The sequence below is a fragment of the Sceloporus undulatus genome, chromosome 2 (genome assembly GCF_019175285.1).
Source record: "Sceloporus undulatus isolate JIND9_A2432 ecotype Alabama chromosome 2, SceUnd_v1.1, whole genome shotgun sequence".
Lineage (NCBI taxonomy): Eukaryota > Metazoa > Chordata > Lepidosauria > Squamata > Phrynosomatidae > Sceloporus > Sceloporus undulatus.
Window position 1 is genome coordinate 317,157,491 of NC_056523.1, and position 27,023 is coordinate 317,184,513.

The 27,023-nt window shown below is 41.2% G+C and overlaps 1 protein-coding gene across 1 annotated transcript in view; it reads right to left on the bottom strand.

Moving 5' to 3' along the window:
* DCC (DCC netrin 1 receptor) overlaps positions 1-27,023 on the bottom strand; it is a 401,229-nt gene that overhangs the window by 355,167 nt on the left and 19,039 nt on the right. Inside the window, exon 3 of the mRNA XM_042447857.1 lies at positions 22,201-22,355. Within this exon, the coding sequence (XP_042303791.1) occupies positions 22,201-22,355 (155 nt within the window). The remainder of the gene's footprint in view (positions 1-22,200; positions 22,356-27,023) is intronic.

Genomic DNA, 27,023 nt, shown 5'->3' on the forward strand with positions numbered 1-27,023 from the left:
AGTCATAACTATGCTGCAATGGAAGACAAGCTCAATTAGTTCAACAATTCTGTTTTTGTCACTGCTACATGCTCCCAGTGGCTAGTTCTGCTCTTATTCATCCTCTTCTCTAAAAAGCACAATTTTCTTTTTTCCCCTGGACCTCATGCCTTATTTCTAGAAGTCATAGGAAAGGTTCCTCCATATTTTCTTCTTGGTCTTGTCTGTTTATACCAGTCCGCTCTGGGCCTAATAACTTTACAGAATTACAGTGCTACAATCTAGTTTAACTGCCATGGTTCCATCCCATGAAATCCTGGGATTGCCAGTTTAGGGAGAGACATTTAGAATTCTCAGCTAGTAAACTTCATTGCCTCACCAAAGTATACAATCCCATAGGGTAGAACTAGTTTTATAATTGTGTTATGTAAATAGTGTTATAATTGTGCAGTGTGGATGGGCCTCTGGAATAAGGCAGCTTCTTATGTTTCCTAATCAACTTTGCATTCAAGAAAAAGTTGACTTGTCCATTGCCCATCACTTTGACTAGCACTGTTTTAAGGCATATCTATATGTTTATCTATGCATGGTAGAGGATTGCCCTAAGTCCCAACTAGAGCAGAGCCATTGAATCAATTGGATTTACGTCACCACTAGCCTGATTTACTTTGGCTGGAATAGGTTCCTCCAAGAAGACCTGAGTGCGCACGAAGGATTGTATGAGAAGAGACGTTCCTTCAAGTATGCTGGATCCAAGCCACGTAGGGCTTTATAGGTAATAACCAACACCTTGTACTGAGCCTGGAAGTTAATAGGCAGCCAATGAAGAGATTTCAATATAGGTGTAATAGGATCGAATTTAGCTTTACCTACCTACGACCAACCTGGCTGTCATATTCTGACTCAGTTGCAGCTTCCAAACATGGCACAAGGGTTGCCCCATGTAGAGTGCATTACAGAAATCAAGACGAGAGGTTACCAGTGGATGTACAATTGTTTCTGAATCCATTTGGTAATCCCAAATTGAATAATCCCATCAAATCCATTGTTCACTAGTGACTCAACACTTATGTTTATCCAGCTGATTTAACGGGCCTACTCTAGTTTAGACTGTTAACCAAGTGTTTCAAATTCTATTTTTTTCTGATTATTGATACTTTTGCAATTAGTGAAGTAATTTCCTGTTATAATCCTGCCAGCTCACAAAACACACATTGCAGTTCCTCAGCCCTCAACACTGTTCTTACATGAATTGGAATATAATTAAAACAATAAACTTCCTCAATAACCAATGGATTTTGCCAAGGAGAAAGCATAGCCTCCCTACAGATTGGACTCAGGTGATGGAGATGAAAGGATAAGAGGCTCTGGAATTCAACCTAACTTTCAGAAACCTTAATATGGTCAGGATGGCATTGACTGTATTCTTGAAAAATGCAGGCTTTTATATAAAATAATTGCTGGGGAGAGGCATTACACATTTATTCACATATCCTATCCTTTCTCCATGCTTCATGAGTGGTCCCCCTTCAATTCTCACAAGTCTGTGAAATAGGTTAGAGTGCACTTGATAGACTGAGATGGTGCCCTGTATGTACAATGTTTGGTAAAATGGATGGCAGTAGGAAAAGTTGGAGTGTGTGATGCAAGTGGATAGACTCAAGCAAGGAAGCCACAGCCCTGAGCCTGCAAAACCTGAGAAGGGCAGATGATGACTGGGCCTCTTGGAGTTAAAGTCAACTTGACAGCAAATAATAAAAAGCAAATATCCTTTAATAATCTCATTGAAAGAAGGTATTTAATACGTCCTTTCACAATGCCTTTCCTCATTCTCCTCACCTCCTTGGTGCATGACCCTTTAGCCACGAAGTGGCTGACAGAGGGTGTGCTGTGTCCAGAAATTATCCAGCTACAGCCAGAAAAAGAAAGAAAGAAAGAAAGAAAGAAAGAAAGAAAGAAAGAAACTGGCACCTCACTTCCAGTGCGGACCTGAGTGTTCTAGAGATTGGGGAGGCACATCTCCTCTTTTTTTCCATGGGTGCCACTGAAATGTTCCTTAGCATTCCCCACCCTCCCCCACCCCCAGCCACTAAAGCACTGAGGGGACCCTATCCTGCCTTGAAAGTCAGTCTAGTGTGCATGAGACCCCACTGAAATGTACATCCTAGAAGTTTGAGCTAACATCACTGGCCTAGTTGGGGATTCTGGGAGTTGGAGTTTAAAGTTCTGATTAGTATGAATCATAGCACACTGCAAGGGGCTTTTTTTAAAGGCTTTTAATTCTGATCTTGTTTTCAAAACAAGGCAGTTTTGAGCACTGGAAAAGAGCCAGTGAGTTTTGAAGAGCGCTTTTAATGTGAATTCCCTCTCAGTACCAAGACTGAAAAAAACAAAACAAAACCAGATTGTGTGTTCAACATCATTTTAACTTTTCTTTTTAAAAAAGTGTCAAGGCAGCAGCAAGAGGACAATAATGGCTGCAAACACAAAACAAAACCATGAAGGAAGGGTGATATTGCACAGGTCTTTTTGTTCTGTTGTTGTTTTTCAGCTGACAGCTTTTACCTTGAAAATTGGAGACAAGAAAATTGGGTGCAGCTGAATCAATGTACTCAATGTACTGTAGAAGTCAAAGCAGTGAGTGCATTTGCACCACAAATCAAACTCAAAAAGATAAGACAGTGCCACTTCTGTATCTCCTCCAGTACATGTGTATCCCCTATACATGGGGACTTATGCCCCATTCACAGTAAAGAATTATAATGTGATAACTGCCATGGTTCTGTCCTATGGATTTGCTATTTAGAGAGGGGTATTTAGAATTCTTAGCCAGAGAGTGCTACTGCCACACCACACTATAAACCCCAGGATTCCATAGTATGTTGCTGCCATGGATGTTAAAGTGGAATAATAGCACTATCAAAGTCCATGCCACAACCAGGTAACAAAATTCTATTCTTGCTTCATATGTTGCACATTCCCCATGCTGCCATTTATGATGTCTCTATTTAACTAAATACAAACTTCACCACAGATTTCAAAGATGGAGGAGATGAAGACTATGAAATAAGTTTGGAATAGTCTTAAGCTGAAATGGGAGTCCTGCACTAGTACAGAAATAGCTGTGCAAGTGGTTGTACTTTTGCAGAGACTGTGTAATTGTAGCCTGCAATGAGGCCAATCATTCCACGAACACACACAAGCCAAGATACTAAATCATCTCAGTGTAGTGTAAATATCCAGCCAGGGTTATGCTATGCAAACACTACACAACCCCTATACTGAATACCACTTTAGCTTGTCAGCAACTCATCTGAGCCATACAACCAATGCTGGCATATAGCAGAGTATAACTGGCAAATTCAGAAACGTGGTTCACAGCCCTCAGTAGAGATAACAGCAACTGGAGGTCTTCCAGGAACTGAAGAATGCAGGGACTTCGGGAACTCTCCAGCAAACGCTGACTCCGGCTGCTGCTGATAAACAACCAGACAAGCCAAGTCTCCCGAAGTGCTATATTTATTTACATACTGCTATCCAAATCACCGACACTATAATACAGATCAAACGAATACCAACTCCTCCTCAAACCCACAAGCAATTACTGGAAGCCCTTGAGTTTATATACACTCCAGACCATGCGGTCTCCCAAACTCAATCACTTCCTGTCCCACACTGTAAAGTGTCCTCCTGTGCAATCCAGACACATATTTCATCACCCAGGTTTAGTGCACACAGGCACCAGAGTGTCCTTGAGCCTATGAGCATCAGCTGTGTATAATCAGCCTTGTCCTTCCCAGTGCTGGATGCTCATGGTCAGACACACACACATCTAAAGCATTTCCCAGTGTGCTGACTAACCTTTTGACATAGCTCAACCTGTGAGAAACTGTGAATATCACTTTATTGCAAAACATGCATTGCATAGGAGCATTACACAGTGTCTAATGGTACACTTTTCTAAGTGCATTCTTGCACATCAGCAATGGTTTGGCATTTGAAACTCTGTTCCCACCACCATCAGTTGGATATATCCATTAACAGAAAATAGCTTTGCATCTGTAGCACAAGTCACACTCATCTGTGCCACTAACAGGGTTCTGGTTACAAAAGGATATAGATGTTTAGAGAGGTTTAGAGGTTTAGAGAAGGACAACGAGGATCATAATGGCCATGGAGAACAAAAAAAAATATGAGGAAACATTGAAGGAGCTGGGCTTGTTCAGCCTGGTGAAGAGAAGAGGGGATGACATCACTTCACCTTTTAAATGTCACCCCCCCCTGTAGAGTTCATTTTCCTTGGAAGACAAAGCAGACATACTGGTGGAGGTGTCACAGCAGACATCCAATGCCATTCTTTGGTTTAGCAGGTCAGGTTGGCTTCAGAGCAGGAATATGACCTGGAGGAGAGCCTTCCCCAAGTCCCTGAGAAAGGCAGAGGATCAGGCATCTAGCTCAGACCATCCTCTACAGATGGACTGAAAGACTATCAGGAGGAGTATTGCAGTGGAAATCAGAAGAAGATTAAAAATGGGGAGAACATCTATGAAAGAACTATTAAAAATCCTAAAATGCAAATACAACTTAACACAAAAGTTAGAATTATACAAGCCATTGTCTTCCCCATTACAATGTATCAATATGAGAGCTAGACAGTTAAAAAAGAAGATAGGAGGAAAATCAATTCATTTGAGATGTGGTGCTGGAGAAGAGAGCTGAAAATCCCATGGATGGCCAAAAAGTCAGACAAATGGGTCCTAGAGCAGATCAAGCCAGAAATCTCCCCAGAAGTCAAAAGGACAAAACTGTCATATTTTGGGCACATCATGAGAAGGCACAACTCATTGGGAAAACAACAACAATAATGCTAGGAAAGATGGAGGGAAGAAGAAAGAAAGGAAGGCCACATGCTAGATAGAAGGACACTATTAAGGAGGTCATAGATATGAGTTTGCAAGTTCTAAGCAAAACAGTGGAAGACAGAGAGTCTTGGAGATGTCTCATCCACAGGGTCACCATGGATCAGGATTGACTCAAGATCAGTTAACAACAAACAAAAACTGCTGTGGATCACTCTTCTTAAATTCTGCCTGGGATCAGGGTGTTGGCTGAACAAGCTGCCTATAGCCAACCTAGTAAAATTGGTGAATAGAGTTTCAGTTCTCTTCCTGGTGACTTGCAAGTGTGTTTCATGGGTTTATAACCCTTGGATTGTTTATTGACCCCCTGGAAGCCTGTCTCTGATTGATGACTTTCTTGACATCAGATATCTCTTTCTTCCACAGCTTCTGAATTTGGCACTCTGAATTCTTGTTTGAATTTGAGAGCTGGGCATTGAATACTTCAAGGGCTGTCACAGAGAGGAGGGAGCAGGTCTGTTCTCTGCTACCCCAGATACTAGCACCAGGTCTAATAGTTTAAGGTTACAGGAGGATACTGTTTGATTGAACATTAGAAGGACTTTTGTGACAGTAACAGCAGTTTGGCAATAGAACCAATTGTTTAGGAAAGTGGTGAGGTCTCCTTCTCTGGATGACTTCCAAAAGAGGTTGGATAGCTACCTCCTAGGATGTTTTACCTGGAGATTCTGCATTTAGCAGGGGGCTAATGCCTAATGAAGCTCCTACCAGCTCTATGATTCTATAGAGGCTTACAATAGCTACAAGCTGATGCAGGATTTCAGCCAGTTTTTGTTTTGTTTTGTTTTGTTTTGTTTTTTGGATGTGTATAATGTGTAAAGGTTTTGATTGACTGATTTACTGCAGACCAGAAATACAGAGAATGTTGTAGTACTTGACCACTTTTAAATGGTGTGTCTCAATGTGCTGAGGATGAAAAAAAAGTGCAAGTGTTTATTTATTTTTTCACACTGCTCCTTTCCAACATTCTTTCTGTTGTAGCCGCTCCTCATACTAATTTTGGAAAAATAAATCAAGAAGTAAGTATTGATTTTTAAAGTCCAATTCAAAATGACCAACACCTTTAGTTGGAATTAAAAGTTATGTTCATTTCCTTTTCATCCATACAATATCTGAGAGCCAAAAGCAAGTTGATTGCATCGATCTAGCCAATACAGTCTTCCAGGCTGCCAGGACTGTGTGTGCATGGCCTGAAAAAATAACCCTGCTCGCAGAAAATAGTACAGCATGATTAACCACAATATTTAATTCCAGCTGACTGGCAAGTATGTATTGACAAAGTGCAGGTGATGGGATTATCTTGCTGGCATCTGTCTATCACAGTAAGATGGGTTTATTTATTTTAGTAATGCACAGAGTGCTGATAAATCTAACAATAAACTGCACATTCAAAGAGTGAATTAAAAGGCTGTCAGTTTTACTTAGTCTCTCTGATTCATTTGATCCCCTAAGTGAAGTCCTTTTTGCTACAATCTATGTGGGTGACCTCAAGGTCATTTGTGGAATTGCAGCACCTGCCTGCAGGTTAAGCCCTAAGTTGCCTTCTATAGTTTTTGCTGCAGCACCTAAATTCTCCCATCCTTTCTTGCTTGCTGCACATTACATTCATTGGCTGGCATCTTCTTACTCCCATTCATTCAAAGGACCTATCCTAGTTGGGTAGACTAAAATCTGGTAGCTCTCAGCAGCCCATTTCTCCAGTGTTTTCTGGTAGTTATGCCAATGCAGTGCACTACCAGAGAGAAAGAGAGAGAGAAAGCCAACATGGTGTAGTGGTTTGAGTGTTGGATTATGGGGCGAAATAGGCTGCCCCGAAGGGGTGAATTCAAGCCATTCCTGATGAAGCCACATGCCACAGCTCCAATCCACCTTGAAGCTGGCCAAAAAAGGAGCGGCAAAGATCTGTTCCTTTTTCGGCCAGCAAAAAGCCAGATTTTCCCTCCCTGAAGCTGACTGCAAGCCTCTCCAGTGGCATGCAGCATATAAACACTGTGCCGCCAGAGCATCTTGAAGCTACCCACATCTAAACAGCTGGGTGGCTTCAAGACGTCTTGAGGGCACGCAGTGTCTAAATGGCATGTCCTCATCCCAGCTGGAAGGTGGCTTTACTGGGCCATCTGTTTCAGCCCTAGGACTTCAGGAGTCCAGGGCAACCTTGGACAAGTCACACACTTAGAAGAAAGCTATGGCAAACCCTCTCTGAATCAATCTGGCCAGGTTAGGGTCACCTTATATTGGAGTTGACTTGAAGGCACATAAGAATGACCCCCCCCCCTCAAAAAAAAATGTGTAGGAATAAGATTTTTGGCCTATATTCTGTCATGAAACAATTTCAGCCCTTCTTTTATTTCTCTCTTTCTATGATATGTTGTTTGGTAAATTTTTGAGATAATCCTCCACACAGATGGAGAGGGGAACTAAAACTGTTAAAGCTAACAAATAAAGTCGAATAAGCATTTTTTTCAAATATTGCTACCCCCGCCTCTTACAAGCAGAGAATAAATCATTCAAACAAAGCAGTTGTATGCAAATTTATGCAATCTATTTTATATACTCAAATTGAATATGCATGGGCTTATATATATAAGCTGCTATAGATTTGTATACACTCAGAAATATTGCTGTATTGCTTCAATTGAAAGAAATGTTCTTATTTTGGTTTAACTTGTTTCATAAATAATAATTTAGGATGAGGTGCTGCTGATATTCCTAGGGATATCTGAAACTGCTTATTGGCTTTGGATAGCTTTAACAATGTCTTCAGTGAGCATTGGTAACTAGTGGCTACTGACCTAGGTCACCATTGTGATGAGGGCTTCTATGTTAGTTGAGTGGGGAAATTATTCTGGTTTGTACTTCAAACTTTAAAGGAGCTATCGAATAAGTTGAATCATATTTCCTCCCCCCCCCCAAAAAAAAATAGGCCCTGGCAAGCTCCTTTAAAACTCAGAGTTTTATTAGTCTATGGAAAGTTCTTCAACTTGTCTGTGGTTACTGGGCCACGAACTTGAATCAATCTTTGGCTACCATGTTTGCAATCTTGAGTTCTTTGCATAAGCACCTTCAATACAGTGTGCTGTTCAGTGAACTTCACTTAGGTTTACAGACTTGGGATCATTGGATTCTTTACTGTCTATATCTGTTGTCCTTCAGATACATTGTTTCACTCAGTTTATATTACTTTCATCTGATTCATTAGTGATATATTTTTCCTTATGGATACATTATGGGTTTTGGTTCACAATTCAAAGTCCCCCATTCTTGCTTTTACCCATACACTCCACAAGAGGTGATCACTAGACAGCTAGCAGAGTGTCAGTGTGCCTTCAAGTTGTTCCAATTTATGGCAGTCCTAAGGTGAACATTTCACAGGATTTTGGGGGGCTGAAAATTTGTAACTCACCCAAGGTTACCCAGCGGTTTTCATGTTCAACAGCGAATTCAACCCTGGTCTCCAGAGTCATAGTCCAATGCTCAAACCACTACACCATGTTGACTCTCCAGTTGGCAATACCTGTTTACATAAATAGTCTGGTGCAGGCAGCCAGAATCAACACATGTAGCATGAATCCACCCACCCCTTTGTGTCATCCCAAAAAGGGATGCCCTGCACCCAAATGCTGTGCCATGCCCAAACCTACCATTAGATGGGACAGAAGAAGCAATTTTATGATCGGTGTATTCCATATAACATGTCACTGATATTGAAAAGGAATGAGAAAATCCCTATCTTGATTTCACTGAGTTTCTCCAGTCCTCAACTGCATTTTTCTCCACATCTTTACTCCAAATCAGATAGCTTGACTTCCTGTTTTCTTCCTTCTTTCACATTTCCACAAATTTATGCATTGAAATTGGTATTTTCCATAATTTATACAATGTCTTTCCCATGGACTAAAGCAAGTTTCTGCACATTTTTCCCAGTCATGCTAAAAGGCATTGGGTACACTTTAATTTCCCCCCAAAAGTAAGTCTTGCAAATATGTGAAAGTTTGAAGGACATGGTACACATTTTCTCATAACAAGTGACAAGAAAGGAAAAAAAACTACTTTGGTCATGATAATCAATACAACAAAAATATTTCCATCCCTAATGTTGGATTTACATGTTTATCCAAGACGTCAAGGGTATGCCTAGAAACCTCCATTTTAGATTAGGTAGGCCTAGTTGATGTTCAGTGACAAAGTGGAATCTGAATATCTTCTGATCTAAATCTATCACTTTTCGGTGGAAGATTGTGATGATATTATCCACTATTAACATGCACTAAAGGGATCAGCAATGTCGGGAATCGTTAAAAATTTACTCATCCTTGTATGAGAAAGAGTGTCTTAACATCCTTAATCCACATGGTCAAAAAAATGTTCTACTCCTGTGCTCCTCTATACTATCATCTATCTATCTATCTATCTATCCAGACTTTCAGATAGATTCTGGTGTGTGTGTGTGTGTGTGTGTGTGTGTGTGTGTGTCAGATTTTATTCTTATTAAAAACATAGTGAGCTTTCAACATTTTGTGCAGAAGCGTTTTTGCGCAAAATAACTTTTTTGGTCTTTTGTGTGAAATCATTGAAAACTACCCCTAAAACTTTCATAAACTCATTCCAGTGAACCGAAAACTTCAAATTATTTAAGATTGTATGTGAGAATGAAAAAAATACATCCACAGCCTAAGTGTCCAAATCTTTAATGAATAGGAAAAGAAGCAATTATTTTTAAAGGTTCCATGGTACACTCTAACATAACCATAAAAGCTAAAAATTATAAATATTTTAGTTATCCTTTCAAAGCATATCTCAATGAGTTTTCCACTTCTCATTTCCTATCAACATTCTTTTGAATTAATCAAATGGAGTGTTTCTTTTTGAATGAATATGTAATAGAATTACTCTTACAAGTTTAAATTAATATATTCAGTGATCCTAAATATGAGAACCAGCATGGTGTAGAGGTCTGAGTGTTGGACTAGGACACTGGGATAGCATTGGACTAGGACCCTCTTGAATGCTCAGTCTTGAACACTGCTCAACCATTGGTGACCTTGGGCAAATCACACTCTCTCAGCCTCAGAGGAAGGCAAAGTCAACCTCCCCCCCTCTGAACTCATTCTGTCAAGAAAGTCCCATGATAGGTTTGCTTTAGGATCTCCATAAATCAGAAATGACTTGGAGGCAGACAACAAAAAGAACAAGAACAAAAACAACCCCTAAATGCATTAGTGGTACCATAAGCAAACACTACCAGTGGCATTAATCTCCCCAGAGCTCTGCAGTTTCTCTGATTTTTTTGTATTTGTAATGAGATTATTCCTCCACTGATGCCTTTCTATATTAGCAGAGGCAGTCAAGGTGAGTGCAGAATTATGAGGAGATGGATAATGGAGAGGAAAAGAAAACAGATAGAACCCATAGACATCATGCAATGATAGGGTAAATACCATCACATCACTGACAGATATTTTTTACATAATAATAATAATAATAATAATAATAATAATAATAATAATAATAATGTGCTCTAAGTCTGAGACAAAAAACAAAATAAAACAAAAAGCTACAACTGAGGGGAAGAAAACTTCCAAAGGACAGATTTTGGCACAACACTAGCTAATACTGGATGTACTCCTCAAACACTGGTGATCGATTGTGTTTATGATGCTATTTCTCTCCTGTTGATGATATGTGGGCCTTGAAAAAAGAACTTTTATCTCTTGGAATTATTCCAATGCTTTTCAAACTGTGTTCCAAGGAACCTTGATGTTGCCTGGAAGCTCATAATGGGCACATCAGAGCGTTAACAATAACATAGACCAACTTTCTTGAAAGGCAATTTGCCCCATGGACTGAAATGTACTGGCAAAGGATAAGTGTAGTTGGTTGTATTCCAAGCTAGAGTGTGACCCTAAGTGAGACAGGAGGATAATACTGGGGTCTGGCTAGTTCTATTCTGTCTTTTGAATAAATATACAATGTGCAGGGTTTCTATGGCAAACACCCCCATTCTATATACCTTCCTTTGGAGATATATCAGCATAGAAATGATTACATAAATGCTGAACATTTGAAAACCACTGCTTTATTTTAAGATATCTTAAAAACTTTTTTCTTATTAACTGTGAGATTATTGTGTCTGTGATTTCCATTGTATTATGAGGATACCATATTCAGAATTTAGCTTTCATAAATGGCCAAGCATTAAAAACAGAGAAGAGCCTCAAAGCAATGTGGACCCTAACACAGCTGTCACTATAATTTCAAAGACCACTTCAGATGAGATATTCTGGGAAAAGGGAAAAGCCATAAAATCATAGAGTTGGACCTTCTTTGGAGGTTTTTTAAAAAGCAGTCTTTTGGAAGTGTTTTAAGCATGACTTCTGTAATGCGCTCTACATGGGGCTACCCTTGTGCCTGGTTCGGAAACTACAGCTGGTTTAAAACATGGCAGCCAGACTTGTGTCAGGAACATCTAGAAGGGACCACATCACTCTGGTTCTGAGGTCCCTCCACTGGCTGCCTATTGGTTTCCAGGCCCAGTACAAGGTGTTGGTTATTACCTTTAAAGCCCTAAATGGCTTGGGGCTTTAAAGGTAATAACCAACACCTTGTACTGGATCTCTTCAGTCAGGCCTTCCCAGACTAAAATATCCCGGCCTCAGGATCTCAGGATCTTCCCCCTCCTCAGTAATGTCTCCAATGCCCCCTTTTCTTTTCTTTAGAACTGAAGTTGCAGTGGTTTATCAGTTGGTATTATTTTGTTTAATTTATTGTTGTTTTAACTAGTTATTGTGGTTTTAATTTAGATATGCAGTTTAATAACTTTTTAAGGGGGGAGGGAAATATATTGTTTTTATGCTGTATGTTATTATAATGTCGTAAACCGCCCGGGTTGGTTCGCCACAGGGCGGTATATAAATAAAATTAATAATAATAATAATAATAATAATAATAATAATAATAATAAAATATTTATTTGTATCCTGCCCCTCCCTTTTTGAGGATCGAGGTGGGTAACAGCAATTTAAAGGTATTTACAAATGGCTATCATAGGTGCGGGACAGACCGTCCAAAAAGAACAATCTCCTGGAACCCAGCTTTGGTCCATGGGGAAGCCACAGCCTCCAGACTGCAAGACTTCCCTGTGGACCGAAAAGAACCCACAAAAAACAGGATCTTCTTGCGGTGCCATTATGACACCGCAGTGAACCAATGGCACACTCACGATGTCACAATGGTGTCACGACGTACGGACACTAGGCATCCATCACGTAATGATGGTGGCGCCCATATGTACAGGTCACTGCCATTTTGAAACCTTTGTTATGTGCGAGGGGTATCTAGAACTGCTGCCCCTCACACGTGATGAGGCTGCCCTATCGTACCTGTCTGGACTGGGCCCTAGCACCACTCAGTTTTGCCTTCTCCAAGCTAAACATATCACTGTCCATTTCCTGATAGGGCTTGGTTTCCAGACCTTTTGGCAACATGGGGGCTGTACAGATCCCCCTTAAGGGGCAGCCTGCAGCTGCCCCTTTTAGTGCCATATTGAGGCCACAGCAACCACATGCTGTGGCTCCAATCATGCCTTTCTGCACTGTGGAAAGAGTACCATAGCTATCAGCCTGCAGCTTTTCAGAGCTGCATCATCTAGACACAGCACCAGTGAGTGTCGTGATGCTGTCTGCCATCTGGTGCAGCACGTGCCATCATGCTGGCCTGGGGGGTGTAGTTTGGGTGTGTGTCATGTAGATGCCAAGCCCTGCCTCCGCCCCTAGGCCAACCTTAATGGCCAGTCACTACACCCTCTTGGCCTCCTTCCTAACTTGTTAATATCCTTCCAGAACTGTGGTGTCCAGGAATTGTAAAGTCTAACAAAAGTTGCATAAATTGGTACTGTTACATTCCTAAATTTGGACATCATGCTCCTGCTGATGCAGCTTAAAATTGTGTTGGTCAAATGGGATAATTTATCTTGATTTCATCTGGAAAGCCTCATTCCTATAGAAGACTATGCTGATGTTCATTGACCATTAAAAAAGTTGTGGGTATAGACATGACTCTGAGATGCTAGCAGATCTACTCTTCCTTTGAGCTTGATTTTACCATGCTGTGTCTGCCCAGCTTGAACAGAAGTCTACACAGAGCCAGCTGCATACCCAGATGGGCCTTTCTGTTACTGATAAGGAAACATAATAATGATGGTGACAATACTTTCTTACCTCAAAGGCATATCATCCAGCAAAGCATAATTAGTGTTTATCAAATCTTCCAAAAAAAGAGAACTCTTTCATAAGAGAGTACTTGAATCACAATCATCAGGTAAACATCATTCAGTTAGGATGCCAAGATGACAAAAATAAAATTTAAATTTAAATCTTAAAAAAATGGGAATGTTTACAGACTGTCAACTGTGATTCTATCAAATTACTTTGTGGAATAATTGATGCTTCTTCCTATTATGCTTATGCCAAGCAGTACCAGTATGCATGCCAAGCTGTCACACTGGTATTAAAAATGATAAGAAACTGATTATCATTATGGCACTTCATTTCTCTGACAAAGAGGATCAGCTTAACCAGTATCAAAGGTAGAAGACAGATTGCCCTCAACACTGTAGTGCCCCCACTTGTTCAGTCAAGGAATTCAAGCTTCCATTTTCTTCTATAGGACAAAGTAACACTCACTCATTCACATAGGAGTAAACAGGGAAACCCAGGGATATAGGACATATAGGACATATATTTTCTTTCCAGTATTCCCCAGGAATTAAGAATTAAGTCAGATAGTTATCAGTATAGAGAGCCAATATGGTGCAGTGGTTTGAATGTTGGACTAGGATTGTAGTAGATCAGGGTTTGAATCACTTCTTAGTCATCAAACCCCACTGGGTGATCTTGCTTTCATTCTGCATTCTGGGTACACCCTCAGGCACACTATTTTGCTATTAGAGGGAACGACTGATGTCTTCATGTTTTTGAGTTTCTTAGGTGATATATAATTTGGAGACTTTGGCCCAGTACAGACTGCCAGAAAGTGGGAGTCTAGGGCTGATTTTAGGGCTTGGGATTGCGTTGTGACCGCATGCTCCCAAGCTCTACCACACGGCAGTGGCGCCATCATGGTGTGGCCCCATCCACATGCAGGGCCACCATGATGATGCAAGGATGGCACAGCATCTAAACATTGCTGCACATGAGTGTGCCATTAGCACATTCATGGCGCCCACCACACAGATTAGTCGTGACAGAGGCCACAGTGTTTGATTGGTGCAGCCTCCATCAGGAGTAAAAACAGGGAGCTCCAGCCTGCCCTTTTGGGGTGGTCTGCTGAGCCCCTTTATTTTCTGGACAATAACCCCCAGGATTCCCTAGCCAACTTAGCCACTAGATATGGAATTTTGGGAGTTGTAATCCAATAATGACTTCGATGAGTTTTGTGTGAATAAAGCTATGATGTAGCAGGCAAGCAGTATCCTTTTGGTACTCTTAACCATGCAGGCAAAAAAATGGTATTCATTTGCTGTCCTCTGTTCATGCAGAATAGCTGGCAGTGTCTTGAAACTGACTCAGTATTAGTCCACAAAGCATCCACATGAAGACTGGGATGGTGGTAACCTAGACATAGAATCATAGAATCATAGAGTTGGAAGAGACCGCAAGGGCCATCCAGTCCAACCCCCTGCCATGCAGGAAATCACAATCAAAGCATCCCCCGACAGATGGTCATCCAGCCTCCGTTTGAAGACCTCCAAGGAGGGAGACTCCACTACACTCCTAGGAAGTGTGTTCCACTGTCGAACAGCCCTTACTGTCAGGAAATTCCTCTTGGTGTTGAGGTGGAATCTCTTTTCCTGCACCATGCATCCATTGCTCCAGGTCCTAGTCTCTGGAGCAGCAGAAAACAAGTTTGCTCCCTCCTCAATATGACATCCCTTCAAATATTTAAACAGGGCTATCATATCACCTCTTAACCTTCTTTTCTCCAGGCTAAACATACCCAGCTCCCTAAGGCGTTCCTCATAGGGCATGGTTTCCAGACCTTTCACCATTTTCGTCGCCCTCCTTTGGACACGCTCCAGTTTCTCAATGTCCTTTTTGAATTGTGGCGCCCAGAACTGGACACAATATTCCAGGTGGGGCCTGACCAGAGCAGAATATAGTGGCACTATTACTTCCCTTGATCTAGACACTATACTTCTATTGATGGAGCCTAAAATCGCATTGGCCTTGTTAGCTGCCGCATCGCACTGTTGACTCATGTTCAATTTGTGATCTACTTGGACTCCTAGATCCCCTTCACATGTTGTCTCCTTAAGCCAGGTGTCCCCCATCCTATATCTGTGCATTTCATTTTTTCGCCCTAAGTGCAGTACCTTACATTTCTCCCTGTTGAAGTTCATTCTGTTAGCTGTGGCCCAGCTATCTAGTCTATTCAGGTCATTTTGAATTTGGATCCTGTCCTCTGGAGTATTAGCTATTCCTCCTAATTTGGTGTCATCTGCAAATTTGATAAATATTCCCCCATTTTTTTCCTCCAAGTCATTGATAAAGATGTTGAACAGTACTGGGTCCAGGACAGAGCCCTGTGGGACTCTACTGGTCACTTCTCTCCAGGATGAAAAGGTGCCATTGTTGAGCACCCTTTGGGTTCGTCTGGTCAACCAGTTACAAATCCACTTAACAGTTGCCTTGTCTAGCCCACAATTTACAAGCTTGTTTGCAAGAATATCATGGGGAACTTTGTCAAAGGCATTACTGAAGTCAAGATATACTATATCCACAGCATTCCCTTCATCTACCAAGCTGGTGATTTTATCAAAGAAAGAGAATACAGTAGATTTGTCTGGCATGACTTGTTTCTCTGAAACCCATGTTGACTTTTTATGATTATGGCATTGCCTTCTAGATGTTCACAGATTCTCTGTTTAATGATCTGCTCCAGAATCTTTCCTGGTATTGATGTCAGACTAACTGGACGATAATTGTTGGGATCCTCTTTCTTCCCCTTTTTTGAAGATGGGGACAACGTTTGCCCTCCTCCAGTCTGCTGGGACTTCTCCTGTTCTCCAGGAGTTTTCAAAGATTATTGCCAATGGCTCCGATATTACATTTGCCAGTTCTTTTAATACCCTTGGAGTAGCTCATCTGGTCCTGGAGACTTATATTCATTTAGATTAACGAGGTATTCCTGTACTATCTCTTTACTTATTTTGTGCTGAAATTCCCCTATTCTGTCCTCTGCTCCATTATCCTCTGGTTGAGCACCCTTTGCCTTTTCTGAAAAGACTGAGGCAAAGAAAGTGTCGAGTAATTCTGCCTTTTCTCTGTCCCCTGTTAGCATTTTGCCATCTTCTCCATGCAGTGGCCCTACCGTTTCCTTCTTCTTCCTTTTGCTGCAGACATATCCAAAAAAGCCCTTTTTGTTGTTCTTAACCTCTCTAGCAAGCCTGAGTTTATTCTGCGCTTTAGCTTTTCTGACCTTATCTTTTCACATGCTAGCTATTTCTTTGAATTCCTCTTTGGTGATTTCCCCATTTTTCCATTTCTTATACATGTTCCGTTTAAAATTTAGCTGAGCTGAAAGTTCCTTTGTCACCCATCCTGGGTTCTTGCGACACCTCCCATTTTTCTTTCTCACTGGAACTGTTTTAATTTGTGCCTTCAGTATCTCCCTTTTGAGAAACTCCCATCCATCTTGAACTCCCTTCTCTTTTAGTATTCCTTACCATGGGATTGCCCCCAGTATTTCTCTAAGTTTACTGAAATCCACTCTCCTGAAGTCTAGAATGCGTGTCTGACTATGCCTGGCTTCTCCTTTCCACTGTATAACAAACTCCAGGAGAACATGGTCACTTCCACCTAAGGATCCCACCACTTGCACTTCATTAACCAAGTCATCCTTGTTGGTTAGGATCAGATCTAAAATAGCTGATCCCCTTGTTGCCTCTTCCACCTTTTGGACCATGAAATTGTCCCCAAGGCAAGTGAGGAATTTACTAGACCTTGAGGATCTGGCTGAGTTTGACTTCCAACAAATATCAGGGTAGTTGAAGTCACCCATCACTACTACATCTCTCTTTTCTGACTGTGTGGTCATCTGTTCTAGAAAGATATCATCCAATTCCTCCATCTGACTTGGGGGTCTGTAGTAGACTCCCACCATAACATCCTTGTTGTTTCCCTGCCCTTTAATTTTTATCCAGATGCTCTCCACCTGGCTTCCTGGATCTCTTCACTGGTGTAAATGTCCCTGACATATAGGGCTATTCCTCCTCCTTTCCTGTTTGGCCTGTTTCTCTTGAAAAGGTTATACCCCCCTATTTCCACATTCCAATCATGAGACTCATCCCACCAGGTTTCAGTGATGCCTATTATAACATATTTGCTTTGTTGTACTAGGAGTTGAAGTTCATCGTGCTTATTTCCCATGCTCTGTGCATTAGTATAGAGGCATCTAAGACCATGTGTTCCCTTTACTTGCTTAAACAGTGGTAGATTTATATCTTAACTGATAGTTCAGTAGTTAAATTATACAGCGTTAGAGTGAAAAGAAAAGAAAGAGAGCAGAGTTGAGCAAAAATTAAAATTAAAATAGAATGAGAAGGTTTAATCTAGAAGTAGAAAAAATGAAATAAAATAAATATCATTCTTCATATCATTCCCACCCTTTATATTCAGAATAATTATCTGAAGAGCTGGAACTTGTACTAATCTCTTAAACTGATTGCAGATGGAGAAAATGTATGGATTTTTTTTTTCCATTTTAGAACCAGAAAATGAGAGACATGCATTTTGGATGCCCCTTTCTGTCAAATACTATTTCCCTGTTATGCTAGATTATACAACAGTTTCTTCTGGTATTTCCAAAAGATATAGAAATCTTGAAATCTTATTGGAAATACAGCTAATGATGACATGTTCCAACAAAGCACAGAGGGAAATCTGGGTGGATTTTTATATATAATTAACAATATTTGCTAGACAGAAAGTCCATCTGTGCCTGCTATAGGGACTTATCTTAGCAATAAGAGCCAGCCCTATTATTAGGTAGAATACAGGTGGAAATAATATTGAGAAATATTGAACAATGAGTTCCTTTAATTTTGGCAAACCCTGATAAGGAAAATCCTGTATGAGTGATAATCTTCACAGTTTGAGACAGTATGAAAAATAGACTTAGTGGGTTATTTTGTGTGCAGAAAGCAATGTTTTCTGTACATCAGTTATGTGCAAAACAAAAAATGCACATTCCTGCACTATTTTCTGCACACAAAATGCAGTTTTCTGCAGAAAATTCTCTCTCTCTCTCTCTCTGTGTGTGTGTGTGTGTATATGTATGTATGTATGTGTGTGGGTACACACACACACACACACATACTGCAATTCTTTTACCAAGTCCTGAACTGTGAACAGTGTTTGAATACTATGCCTTTTTGATGACTTTCTCACAGTGAGGAGAAAAATGAGGAAAAATAGCTCTGGCCTGTGAGAACCAAATTTACAAAGATTTACATCCCAAAAGTGAGGCAGTCATTTTGGGACGCTGTGGAAATTTAATCTAATCTTAATGCTTTAAAAAAAGCAAGCCTGAAGACTGGGGGTTGGCTGTGAGATCCTCTGCCTCATACATCAAAGTAACTTGTTTGGTATGCACCTTGATTTTGGTGTGATAGGCATCATTCACCTCACCTCCTCAAAGATCTCACAGTGGCCCTACACAAACCTCTTTTAAGTTTTCAGAGCAGGTGGTCTGGAAAAATGTGATCAGTGTCTTAGGCACGTTACAAATGGGCATAAAGTACGGAATGAGTCTGTATTAGGATTGGAAAGGGGCATCACTTCCGGACGCCTCTAACCCTAATACGGACCGAGTCCGTACAAAATGGCGGGGCCCTTTCCACACAGGGGCCGCCATGTTTATGTAGCAGACGTGCTGCATCCGCACATCATGCAGCACATATGATGCTGTGAGTGCGCCATTGGCACCGCGCGGTGTCATATACGTGCCACAAAGAGAAGCGCCATTTTGGCGCTTCTTATTTGCAGCATGGAGGAGCCGCGCAGTTTGGATGCTGGGGCTCCTCTGCCTTGCAAATGAAGGCGGCGGCAGACCGCCCCTTCTGGGCGGTCTGTAACATGCCTTAGTTTGACCATTGGATAGTTTGGGATGAACATCTTAATAAGAATACATTTTTATTGGCTGTTTGACAACTATAAACCACACTTGTGTCCTTGTTAGGTGCAAACCTGGTCAAATGCAATAATTCCTCTGCTACTTTCTGGGCTCTTACATGGAGAATTTTCCCAACAGGACAGTGAGCACAATGAGCAAGACTGATTTGTAATCTACATTTCATTGAGAATTAAATAAAGCTGCAGCTTATTGATAATTAAGTACACCACATGTACTCCCTGGGATGATATAATCCAGTGGAATTAATCACAATGGTCCCATTTACTGATTTCTTTAAAAGAAGGATTCATTCATACACACACACACACACACACCCATCAAGTGTTTAAGAGCTTCAGGGCAGAATTAAAAATGCCCCATCTGAGAACTATCTTATGAGTCTGTGATCTCTGATGTGTTCATAGGCATTCCCTTGGCCTGTAAAAGTTCTTCCGCTCCTTTGTATGGCAGAGACAATCCACATACAAATTATTTTCCACATGTATAACAGCCCTCTGCTGAAATAAAGAGACGGGAGTTTCTACATGTGCAAAAAAAAAAGGAAATGAAAAAAATAATGCATGTCCAGCAGTGACCTTGTTGATCTCTAGACTCCATTATCCCTCTGGAAAAAAGTCTGAAAGCAGTAATAATGATGATGGAAGAGGAGGAGCAGAAGGAAATTAAACATAACCATTTGATACTTCTAAAGTATCATGCCTTTTAAGGATATATATTAATGACATTAATACTGCTAGCACAGCTCCTTTTACTACTTTTAGTAGTAATATTACTGCTATTTTGTTGCTGTTACTATTAGTGATAACGATAGTAGCAGCAATCCCCCCCCCGCCGCCCATTACTACTACTTGGGAATTATGAACAATCCAAAATGTACTTATTTGTGATGATGTGCTGAGATACCTTGCCAATGTCCCTGTGAGATTTTTCACCTCCTGCATGAAAATGAAATATCAAGCCCATTATTTATTTATTTTTCCCAGAATTTCTGCAGTTTGCCCAATATGGAGCTCTCTCCAAAATTAGTTTCTTTTTCCTTTGTGAAGCAAATCATGTATTGTACACAGCAAGAGGGACTTTTTGATTAAAGCAAATACACATATAACCCATTTATTCTGTTTACTTTCAAAAGCTCATGCAACAGGCAGCAGCAATGGTAGCTTGTGAAAAACAGTTTGCGCAAAATATTGTTTAATAAGTATACAGAACAATTTGCACAAAACAACACAAAGTTCCCACAAAAGCTAACAAAGCTTTTACAAGCACAGGGGGAGGAAAGGAGGCTCCTTTTTCTGAGTGAATGAGAACAACACAAGTCAGCAAATATGTCCCTATATAACCTATAGTAATATACAGTATTATTACTATTAGTACTAATGCTAATAGTAAGTTTAGTGGTGGTAGTAGTAGTAGTAGTAGTAGTAGTGTCATTTCTTTATACGTATTGTAACTACAGTGCGTCCTCGCGTTATGCGGGGGATCCGTTCCGGATCCCGCCGTGTAAGGCGAATTCCGGCTATGCTCGAGCCCCATTGGAAACAATGGGGCTCGTGCATGGCGGCGTGGCGGCGTGGGGCGCACGGGGCACAACGGGCACGTGCGCCCATTCAACTGAATGGGACGCGCCGCCCCTTCCGCCCCACGCGCGCCCCATGGCTTGAGCGCGTATGCTCAAGGCCGCGTATGGTGCGCCTGTGTATGGCGCGGGCGCACTGTACTGTATATCATATGTTCAAATTCTTGTGATGAGGAAAGGACCTCTGATTTTCATGCACTTCACATCTTTTACATTGTGAGTTCACCAATCTCTCATGAATCTTACTCCACTTTTTCGTTAGGAGAGATCTGCAGAAACCTGATTATTCCCCGGTATAAATCTTAATCCCTGCTTTTGAGGCACAGTATTATTCTAGACAAGAAAAATGTCATCAACCCAAACACCATACATGTAATTTATGCACCCTTTTCTAATTTGTACAACCCTGATATTTTTTATTGTTCTCCTTCAAAATCTATCAGTGGATTTACAGTAATATAAGAAGTGGAGAATTCTAACACTTCACCATTTCCTCCTTTGTCCCACTTCACAATGAGAAATAATTGCATAATTGTCAATACAGGCCAGGAAAGGCAGCCGCAGAAATGTGGAAATCTTGATTAACAAACCAACCAATGTTGGTACTTGAAGGAGCAGTTCTCCCTATATGTGCCTACCAAAGCATTAAGGTTAGCTGAAAGGGGGCACCCCACAAGAACAAAGGGTAGGCCTTCTCAGTTGTGATATTTCAGTTGTGGCATACTTTCTCCTTGGAGACTTGACTGGTGTCAGCACTGGATTCATGTAGGTGCCAAGTACAAAAGCCTTTGGGTAATTGATTTACCCCTTGATGTTTATCCATTTGAATTTATAATGTTTTAACCTATCTTTATTTCTTTAATTGTCAGCTTGAGGGGAGAGAATCTAAATAACATAGGCCTGCAAAACTGAGGGTTGATAAAAAACCTATGCTGGTTTCATAGGAATTTGGAATTCTAAATCCTAAAATGACAGCCAAAAATGACATCAGAATTGCTCCATCATGTACATTTTCTTTGCAATTTGCTTTGATGTTTCTATGTTGTAATATGTGACTGAATGAAATGATCCTGCAGAGAATTATCTTGCAAAGAGTAAGAAATGGGACATAGTCCTCTAATAGATGTTCAAGACACTTTAAGTCACTGATACAAAACACAAAAATCAGTTCAAAAGCATTAAAAGAAATCACATTGAAACATCAGCGTCTGTATTTAATCCAAGCGGAGTAGCAACTGAATTGATTTTAAAAAAAGGCAGATTTACGAAAGAACTGTGAGTGGCAGGATATTTTATTGTGTTTATTTTTTTTAATGCAGAACCCCCCCCCCCCCCCCCCCCAAAAAAAATTAAAAACAGCTACAATAGTTAAAAAAATATTGTTTTGGTTTTTCATCATAGGCCTGTGTTATTTTAACCTTATTGTATCAATTTTACTTATATGCCCTGAGATGTCACAGCACAGGGAGAGATATAAATATTTAAAGATATATATTTAAATATTCAAATATATAATAAATAAACAATTATACTTACATTCAGGTTGTGTGGCCACCTTGATGGGCTGTGAACTTTCTCCTGGTCCCCATTCATTATATGCCACCACTCGAAAAGTGTAGGTCTCTTCTGGTTTCAGGTTTCCTACTGTGAGCTGAAGAACCCCAGACTGCGATGTGTTCAAAGCTCGCTCCCTAACCAAAAACAACAGCACAAGGAGCAAGAAAGTTGAGATGAAATGTTTCCAGACAAATGTTCTCAGTGGATTCAAGCCACCCCTCAATTAGGAATGTGTGAGTATGTTTAGAGAAACCAAAACAAAATGAAGGAAATGTTGCCACCTTGATGTATCAATGAATGGGCAACAATTAATTGAGAGACTGAAAGATTCTAATGCAAATGTGATCATTTTCACTGGTAACACAATGACATTTCACATGAATAAACATGTTCAAAAGCATTAAACCTGATAAACCCAGATTAAAATATGGATGATTAAAATAGCAGATTAAAGTGGTGACTTGTTAGTAGCAAGAAGTAAGCATTTTAAAAGTTTAGAAATAATTGCTGATTTTGTAAAAATGCTGATCCTGCATTGAGATATATAAGTATCACAATCTCCTGTCCACTCCTCCAGCAAACTTTTTCTCATCTGCAGCTTCCTGAACCTCCCTTTTCCTGACCAGCAGATGTTGGAGGAGCACAGGCAAGCATCTACCTATTTTTCTATAGATGGAAAGACAGTGACAGGCACCCACAAGGGCTATGGTGGTTCTCCAGTCTGCTGCTATAAGAAAATAGGTGGACCCTAAATCCAATTTATGTTATCATATGCAAAGAGATCTAGTAGCACGTTTGAGACAAACTAAGTGAAAAAAGTTATAGCACTAGCTTCAGAAGACCAGTCTGCTTCTTCAGATGCAGACCTAGGTGGGTTACAGACCGCCCAAAAGAGGCACCTCCTCAGTGCCTCACTTTGCTGCACAGCTGTGCCGCAACATACAAATAGTGCGGTGCAGCTGCGCAGCGAAAAAGGAGACCAAAAAAGTGGCTCCTTTTTGCGACACTGCAAAGCGCCAAAGGGGGGCTGCTACGTCGCAGCTGCGCAGCTCCGTCTAGAAGCTGCGCAGCTGTGACGTGGCGGGTGCACGCGCCGTATGGACGGTGCTGCGCAATTGCGGCGCATGCGTGACGTGCTCGGGTTACGGGGCATGTGCATGCTCCGCCCCAAGGCAACCCTAGCACGTCGCGGACGCACTGCAAACGGCCTGTCTGTAATCCGCCCCTGTCTACAAAAACTAATGCAATAACTTTTTTCACTCAATCCCAATTTTTTTTTTTTACAGAATCCCTTTGCATACTGATATTCCAGACTAACATGGTAATGTTATCATGAATCACCAATAGATGCTAGCCATCATTGGATGAGGCAAAACAATAAAAAAATTCAAAAGGTATACAGGAAAGGTAATTGAATCCCCCCACCCACCCCAAATGTTGCATCCCTACAAGTCATTTTCAAATGTATAGTGACCCTAAGGCAACATTTTTATGGGATTTTATTGTCAAGATTTGTTCAGAATGAGTTTTTGTTTCTGCCTTCCTCTAAGGCTGAGAAAGGGTGGCTTCCCTGAGGTCACTCAGTGGGTTTCCATGGCTGAACAGGGATTTGGACAATGGTCTCAAAAGTTGTACTCCAGTACACAAACCACTATACTACCACGCCACATGAGACCCCAAATTCTCTCTTCTAGGCAACTGTACAACTGCATCTTTGTTGTTCTTTGCATCTGTTTATCCTGTATTGTTGTATAATGATTAATGTGGAGTATCATTGAAGAGGACAGTCAATAGAATTATATATCCTTGAAGATGGGAATTATGGCCCAGTACAGATGGTCAGGAAGGGGCATCAAGACTTTTCCCCTTTCTGCCCCAGATCGGTGCCATGGCAACTGCACACCCTGGCACCGATCCAGCCTCTGCAGAGCACAAAAAGGAGCCATTTTTCCCGGTGCCTTTTTGTGCCTCTGAAGAGGTGCCATAGCCACTGCCAGGCAGCTAGATCACACCCCTTTGGCGCAGCCCCGTTTGGGTGCTGAGCCAAAGGGATATCATCAACATGCGCACCTTCTAAATGGGCATGCACAAATATGGTGCCTGGGCAGCACGGGGAGGGATGTGAGCATGGGGATGCTCAGCCCTCACCCCGCCCACAGACCGCCGCTTTTTGCCCGTCTGTATCGGGCCTATGCCACTTATTTTGGTCTAGTTTCTGTTAAGGACTGCTTTACTCAAGATAAACTGTTTCCCAGAAATCATTTCCATATCTTTCTAGTACTAATACAGCTGATTGTGGATCCAGGCATAATCAGTCCAGATGTGGATAGTGCATTGGAACCAATACTGTTGTTATACTTTGTAACAGGGATGCCATTTGGTTGCAGAACAAGATCTGGGCTGAGAAGTCTATTCAAAATCAAGACTTGACAGAGAGCTGCTAGGCCAGAGGATGTGAAAAGAAGCATGGACTTGAATAAATGAGATCTATTGCTCAGACAAAGAGCTTACACTGACCTGAGAATATTTAAAACTGGTTTATGTCAGAAGTCAGCTGTCTACCTGGGAATGGATCATAATTGAGTTTAGGAATATCTGAAGCTTCCTTTTAGTGAATCAGACCATTCATGGGCACACCCTTCTTGGGATTTTCTATTTGGGCCTTCAACAGTATTCAAGGGTTTCAAGAAGCATTATTTGTTAACCCTACTATTTGCTATCCCATTTTACATGAAGTCAGGACTGGCCTTAGAACGTTTAGTAACATGCATGAGGAATACATTTATCATCAAGGTAGTTTTCCATTTAAAAAACAACAACAAACATAGTGCTCATAGCATTTATTGTGTTTGTAGCACATGTCAAGGTAAATCCATGGTTGGCTGAGTTTTATCTGGGATGAATGAGAACACATTAAAAATTGGAATGATATTTTAAACAAAGTAATTAACTAGAAGTTCATTTTTTCAGCTAAAACTGCAACAATCAGGAGTAGAGATTAAAGCCCTCTATTGATTTCCCCAACCTAACTCAGTGAAGACAGCATGCTCAAAAAACACCAAGGCATAAATCTGATTTTTAGTCCCTGTTCAAGCTGTGGTTATTTCATTTAAATTTTTACCAGTGTTTCATTTATGGTCAATAGAAGTAGTCTTGACTAGCCCTGGTGAGAAATCATGCTTCCATTAAGAGATAAAGAGACCAAGTACTCCTGCCCCCCCATTGTGCTCTGTGCGGTTTACAGGGAAAAATCTCTAACGTCTTTTCCCTTTCTGAAGCCAACTACAGTGGTACCCCGGGTTACGAAATTAATTCGTTCCGCGGCGCCCTTCGTAACCCGAAATCTTTCGCAACCCGAAAAAGCCATAGGCGCTAGCGCTGGAAGCCGCGATTTCGTGCGAAAAAGCGCCGAAAAGCACCAAAATTTTTTTTCGTAAGCCGGAAAAAAAACGTAACCCGGAACAGTTTTTTCCTATGGAATTTTTTCGTATCCCGGAAATTTCGTAACGTGGTGCTTTCGTATCCCGGGGTACCACTGTACATGCAAACAAAAGGCAAAAAAGGACAGTCTCATTGTTTACAAAGATGACAAGAACCCTACCAGTGCTTCTTCCTTTTATTACTCTGTGAAACAAGGCACCAGACACCATAGTTACAGATTTTGCACATTTACACAGATATCAGTACTGCAAATGTTGACTCTCTCTCTCTGAAATTGACAAAAATGAAATGCATCTCACCATCTTGACACCAGTAGGTTGTTTTTTTGTTTTTGTTTTGTTTTTTGGAGGGGGGCCATTTAGCATATGAAAACAAACAAGGTCACATTTTGGATTTCCAATCTCAAATACAGTAAACCCACTGGGGTTTGGTTCCACGATCTGTGTATACTCAAGTCTCATTAAATATAATGACATAGCAAAATGGTGTCCCTTATAAAAAAATGGAAAGTCAAGGTTTGATATTTGAAACTTATACTTTTTTTGAATATTTTCAAACCATGGATGCTTGAATCTGTGTATAAAAAAATCAGTGTATAAGAAGGGCAGACTGTACAAGCTGGGAGAGACTTTAAGAATTTACTTTGGTTTGAACCTACTGAGAAGGGCAAGATTTTGCCCCTTCTCTCCTCTCCATCTTGCTGATTTATATTAGAGTAAACTTTTTTTTTGTAGTTTGGACTCAGTTTGCAGCAAACTGAAGTAAGCTGAGGACAAAGGGGGAAAGTAAGAGGAGAAGAGAGATTTTAAAACCTTCTGAAATGGGGACATGTTAAAACCATCTGAAAACTGTGATGACAGAGGATTAATTAGGACTGTCCCTGACAAATTGGACCAATTGGAGAGTATGCTACTCTATTTGGGACTAAGAACTGGATTTAGGCTCAAAGCACCGAGCTCAGCTCAGCTTCCAGAGTGAACACCCAGTGTTCCTCTAAGGCCCTTGTAGTCCATTTCTGCTCCAGGACTCTATGGCCCAGTACAGATGGACAGAAAGGGAATGCGAAACGCTGCCCCTTTCTGCCCCAGATCATTGCCACGGCAATCGCACAGGCGTGGTAACGATCCACCCCCAAAAGGAGCTGCCAAGTTGCCACTGGCAACCTGGCATGCCTCGATGATCTGGATGCTGCACTGTGGTTGTGTCATCATGGCAGCCCCCATGTGGATGGGAGGCTGCCATGATAAGGTTCAGGAGCATGCAGTTGCTGTGTGCTCCTGAACCCTAGAATCGGCGCTGGCATGCCGCTTCCCCCCCCCCCCCCCCCCCCCCCCCCCCCCCCCCCCCCCCCCCCCCCCCCC